We start from the raw sequence: 5,763 nt of genomic DNA, 5'->3' as shown, positions 1-5,763 counted from the left end.
CTGCTGTCAGGTAAGGCTGAGCCTGGCTGCGCTGTGGGGAGCAGAGCCCTGACATCCCCCCACCCCCAGGGTGTAGGAGCCTCTGTGCCTGGGAGTGCGTGGCCAGGACCCTGCCTTCTATGGAGGAGGGGATGCCCAAGAGCCTGCAACCCTGGACCCCTCTCACCATGTCTCCCGCCCCCCAGCAGTCCCTCAACACACCAAAACCCAGGATGGAGGAAAGGGACTGGCCCCGCTTTAGACAGCACCCCCAACCCAGGGCAGGTGCCACGCTCCCCTACTCCCTCTTGCCTGGTTTGGGTCTCCTGTCCCACTGCCTTGGGCAGGGCCTGCCCCCCAGCCTCCTCCAGGCGTGGTGGGAAGTTTATCGGTTCGGGGCACCCTGACCGGCTCCTTGCCCCTGTCCGGTGCCGCCCAGCCTGGGACAAGTCTCGCCTGTGCAGCCCCTCTCCGCTGTGTGTCTCCAGCTTCTCGGAGACGCTGGTGGCCACCGTACGGAGCTGCGGGATATGCTGCCACCTGCAGTGCACCCCTGTTCCAGGGGCTCGATTGGCTGAGCTGCCCGCGGAGCAGTACCCAGGTGCTTCAGACCCTGGTGGGGTACTGGCATGGGCAGGCTGGTCCTGTCCTGTGCGACACTCAGCCACGCCCGAGGCCCTACAGGGAGGTGAGGATGGGTGCGAGGATGCCTGGGCTTTGTTCCAGCCCTGCCATGGACTCCCCACTGGCACATCCGAGCTAGCTTGGGGGATGTCTCTTGGCTTGGGGGCTGGCCCGCAGAGAGGGCTGGAGGTGAAGTTTCAGGCCACCAGGGCCCATTGGATTGTGCCATATGAGCCAGGCCAGGACCCCTCCGCCAGAGGAGTGGGTGACGGGTCTCTCTCTCCTTTGCTCCAGGGCCCCGACAAAGCCCGCTCTCAGCTGCTGATTGTGGACCGGAGCTTCGACCTGGTGTCCCCACTGCTGCACGAGCTCACCTACCAGGCCATGGCCTACGACCTGCTCAGCATTGAGAGCGACACCTACAAGTAGGACCTGGCAGCCAGCAGGAGGCACCCCGCACTCCTCCTCAGGTGGGCTGGGGTGGATGTGACCCAGGCACCTGCGCTGCTCTGAAGCCCCCACACTTGGGGTAGGGGTGCCGCAGCCTGACCCCGTCTCCCCTCCCTCGCAGGTACGAGACGACAGGGACCAGCGACTTGTGGGAGAAGGAGGCGCTGCTGGACGAAGACAACGAACTCTAGGTGCAGCTACGGCACATGCACATCGCTGACATCTCCAAGTGAGCACGCTCAGCTCCGCCCCTGACACGCCCCTGTATGCCCTGCCCATACCCTAGATATGCTCCCACGCGTGGCTGGGCTGCTGTGGCTGGCCCCAGGCAAGGCCTCTGCCCTCTAGGGGGCACTGTGCGCTGGAAGGGGCCAGGATCTCACCACTGCCTCCCTCCAGGCCAACATCGAGGACCTGTCCCAGATGCTGAAGAAGATGCCCCAGTACCAGAAAGAGCTGAACAAGGTAAAGGGGCTAGAGCTGTTAGTGGGTGGGGAGCAGGGAATTCAGTGGGGTTGATGGACGGGCAGGGTGCTCTGTGGGGCTGGTGAGGGGCAGTAGGGACTCTCTGGGGGACAGGGCACTCTGGGGCACTCCGCTTTACTGCCTGATGAGAGCTGCTGACCTGTCCCGTCGGGCAGAGCCATTTTCCCCCCAAGTGCTGTGTGGCACCATGGGCAGCAGCCTGCCCGTCAGTGCCCAGAGCTGCCCCATTAGCCCCAGCAATGGCAGCCCTTGGGTAACGCCCGCGTCTTAGAATCATAGACTATCAGGGTTGGAAGGGACCTCAGGAGGTCATCTAGTCCAACCCCCTGCTCAAAGCAGGACCAACTCTAACTAAATCATCTCCGCCATGGCTTTGTCAAGCATGACCTTAAAAAACCTCTAAGGAAGGAGATTCCACCACCTCTCTAGGTAACCCATTCCAGTACTTCACCACCCTCCTACTGAAAAAGTTTTTCCTAATATCCAACCTAAAACCTCCCCCCACTGCAACTTGAGACCATTACTCCTTGTTCTGTCATCTGCCAGTGCTGAGAACAGTCTAGATCCATCCTCTTTGGAACCTCCTTTCAGTTAGTTGAAAGCAGCTATCAAATCCCCCTCATTCTTCTCTTCTGCAGACTAAACAATCTCAGTTCCCTCAGCCTCTCCTCATAGGTCCTGTGCTCCAGCCCCCTAATCATTTTTGTTGCCCTCCGCTGGACTCGTTCCAATTTTTCCACATCCTTCTTGTAGTGTGGGGTCAAAACTGGACACAGTACTCCAGACGAGGCCCTCACCAATGTCGAATATGAGGGGAATGATCACGTCCCTTGATCTGCTGGCAGTACCGCTACTTATACAGCCTAAAATGCCGTTAGCCTTCTTGGCAACAAGGGCACGCTATTGACTCATATCGAGCTTCTCATCCACTGTAACCCCTAGGTCCTTTTCTGAAGAATTGCTTCCTAGCCATTCAGTCTCTAGTCTGTAACAGTGAATGGGATTCTTCCGTCCTAAGTGCAGGACTCTGCACTTGTCCTTATTGAACCTCATCAGGTTTCTCTTGGCCCAGTCCTCTAATTTGTCTAGGTCTCTCTGTAGCCTATCCCTACCCTCCAGCGTATCTACTACTCCTCCCAGTTTAGTGTCATCTGCAAACTTGCTGAGAATGCAGTCCACGCTGTCCTCCAGATCATTAATGAAGATATTGAACAAAACCGGCCCCAGGACCGACCCTTGGGGCACTCTGCTTGAAACCGGCTGCCATGTAGACATGGAGCCATTGATCACTACCCGTTGAGCCCGACGATCTAGCCAGCTTTCTATCCACCTTATAGTCCATTCATCCAGCCCATACTTCTTTAACTTGCTGGCAAGAACACTGTGGGAGACCGTATCAGAAGCTTTGCTAAAGTCAAGGAATAACACATCCATTGCTTTCCCCTCATCCACAGACCCAGTTATCTCCTCACAGAAGGCAATTAGGTTAGTCAGGCATGACTTGCCCTTGGTGAATCCATGCTGACTGTTGCAGATCACTTTCCTCTCCTCTAAGTGCTTCAGAATTGATTCCTTGAGGACCTGCTCCGTGATTTTTCCAGAGACTTAGGTGAGGCTGACCTGTAGTTCCCTGGATCCTCCTTTTTCCCTTTTTTAAAGATGGGCACTACATGAGCCTTTTTCCAGTCATCTGGGACCTCCCCCGATCGCCATGAGTTTTCAAAGATAATGGCCAATGGCTCTGCAATCACATCCGCCAACTCCTTTAGCACCTTTGGATGCAGTGCATCCGGCCCCATGGACTTGTGCTCATCCAGTTTTTCTAAATAGTCCCGAACCACTTCTTTCTGCACAGAGGGCTGGTCACCTTCTCCCCATACCGTGCTGCCCAGTGCAGCAGTCTGGGAGCTGACCTTGTTTGTGTAGACAGAGCCTTGCTCCTGCAGCTCTCGGGAGAGGGGCCTTGGTGGGCTTCCAAACCAGCCCGTTGGAGCCACTCCTAGTGCCACTGAGCCATGTGCCAACGGAAAGCTCCTGGCCACTGGCACAAGTACCCTGACAGCTGCAGGTCTCCAAGCCCCAGCCTCGTGGTGACTAAAAGAGAAACCGTGGGCTGCTTTGGAAGCTGCTTCCTCCTCCTGATCCTCTCCTCCAGCTCCCCTGCTCCATCCCAGAGGGCGGGTGCTGGAGGGCACTGATTTGGCCATGCAGATGTGGGTTGGGGCCTGGGCTGAGCCAGGTTTGGCGCAGGGATGGCCTGGCTGGGTGCACCCTGTTTGTGATCATCTGGGCCTGGCCTAGGCCACATTAGGCTAGCGCCCCTTCAAGCCCCATGCCCCTGGCTGGTTCACGGGAGGGGTGGGGAGGGCAGGCGGCTGCTTCCCAGCCCAGCTGGAGGCTGCCCTGGCTGGGAGACAGGCAGAGGGAGAAATGCAGTTCCTCTCAGCAGCACTAGGGGCACCAGCCAGGTCAGGCACTCTCAGCCTGTGCGCTCCTGCAGCTCAGACTCTGCATTGCACCTCTCCTATGCCCATACCCATCACACCCTGCGATGGCTTTCCCAGCACCTGCCAGCCTCAGAGTGCCCCAGGCTTCGCAAAATATGATCCCAGTCCGTCAGGGGGGTTGGAAAATGCCCAGCAGCATCCGTGTGATATGAAACCTCAGTAACAGGCACCCAGAGCGGGAGTGACTCACATGGATTTGGGGCAGAGCTGGGCATGGAACCAGGAATCCCTGCCTCCCAGCCACTGATCTAACCACTGGACCCTACTCCCCTCCCAGAGCTCAGTGCAGAACCCAGATGTCCTACCTCCCAGCCCTCTCTGCTCTCTCCATATTTCTGTCCCCTCGTATCCCTACTAATAATTGTACATGCAGCTTGCTGGGGAATGTGCCCTGGAAGAGGTCAGTCCCTTTGAGCCCAGCAGGCCCTGTTTCCCCTGGGCCAGCTCCTCTCTCCGTGCTGGGCAAATGAGCACTGCATGCCTGCTGTGGATGGGGTGAGAGACCATGGCACCTGTGATCTGCTGCTGGCCTCAGCCCTGGGGACTGGTGGGAATGCAGTGCTGTGACGTTGCACTCTCTATGATTTTATAAAATATATCATGTAACTGGAATATGCTTCATGCAAAAGGTCTCTTGTAAGGTATCATTACAAAGCATATAATCTACTGAGCGTGGTCATCCTATTTGTATAAATGTATCCCTCTTGTATCTGAAACTAGAAATATGAAATATCACTTTGAGGACCTGTTGTAATTATGCAATACAAATAATCACATGCTGAACTACAGAAATACTTTTGTACGGTGGCCATCCCCACTGGTTCAAGAGATTAGTCACTGAAAATGGAAGTATGTGAACTTGACATCTGCGTTTAACTCAGTCCCCTCATTCTTTCTGCTCAGTACACACTCGGTGGTAGGTGTGTCCACATAATAAGGTTATGAAGATGGGTCTATGGGAGGGTTTGACTTCCTCTCCCATGGTCTGCTATTGCAGGAAGGAGGTTTGCTGGGAAGAGGTGGGGTCTGTCTGTCAAGCAGGAGAAGAACATCTTGGTGCACTGACTCACCAACCTTATGAGAAGAGCTAACTAAGTTCAGAGGGGGCAGGTGAAAAAAGCCACCAGGTGAAAAAAGGTAATCTTAATAGCGGACTAGATCTTTGGGGAGAAGTAGATGTGGAAAATTGCAGTAGAATTATAGGAGAAACAAGAGGGAAATCCATGGAGGCATCTGCTTAACATCTTAGATGTCTATACACAAATGCAAGGAGTAATAATAATGGGGAATAAACAGTAAGAACTGGGAGTTTTAGTACATAAGTCATAACTGAGCTTAACTGGCATCACAGATACTCGATGGGCTAAATCTCATGACAGGAATATTGGTATAGAGGGCTATAGCTTGGTCAGGAAGGACAGGCAGGAAAAAGAGAGAGGAAGTATTGCCTTGTACACTTGTTCTGAGGTCCAGAAGGAGGTGAGAAGCAGACCAGTTGAAAGTCTCTGAGTAAAGATGGAAGAGGGAAAAAACAGGGGTGATGTCCTGGTAGGGGTCTATTACAGACCACCAAATCAGGAAGAGGAGGGAGATGAGGTATTTCTAGAACAAATATCAGGATCTGTGTTTTGGATATTTCTGTTAATAATGCGGGACTTTACCTACCCAGACATCTGTTGAAAAAGGAATATGGCAAAACACAAAATTATCCAGTAAA

General features: G+C 54.4%; 1 protein-coding gene across 1 annotated transcript; it reads left to right on the top strand.

Moving 5' to 3' along the window:
• The first annotated feature begins 750 nt into the window (after window positions 1-750).
• LOC127035573 (syntaxin-binding protein 2-like) lies at window positions 751-5,090 on the top strand. The gene is made up of 3 exons (XM_050925592.1): window positions 751-1,028; window positions 1,175-1,518; window positions 5,044-5,090. Exons 1-2 carry the CDS (start codon window positions 751-753, stop codon window positions 1,242-1,244), a joined length of 348 nt encoding a protein of 115 aa, XP_050781549.1. The 3' UTR covers window positions 1,245-1,518; window positions 5,044-5,090.
• The last annotated feature ends 673 nt before the right edge of the window (window positions 5,091-5,763 follow it).

The sequence above is a fragment of the Gopherus flavomarginatus genome, chromosome 16, assembly GCF_025201925.1.
Source record: "Gopherus flavomarginatus isolate rGopFla2 chromosome 16, rGopFla2.mat.asm, whole genome shotgun sequence".
NCBI lineage: Eukaryota > Metazoa > Chordata > Testudines > Testudinidae > Gopherus > Gopherus flavomarginatus.
Note: the sequence above shows the minus strand (reverse complement) of the source record. Positions and strands in the feature narration are given on the sequence as shown.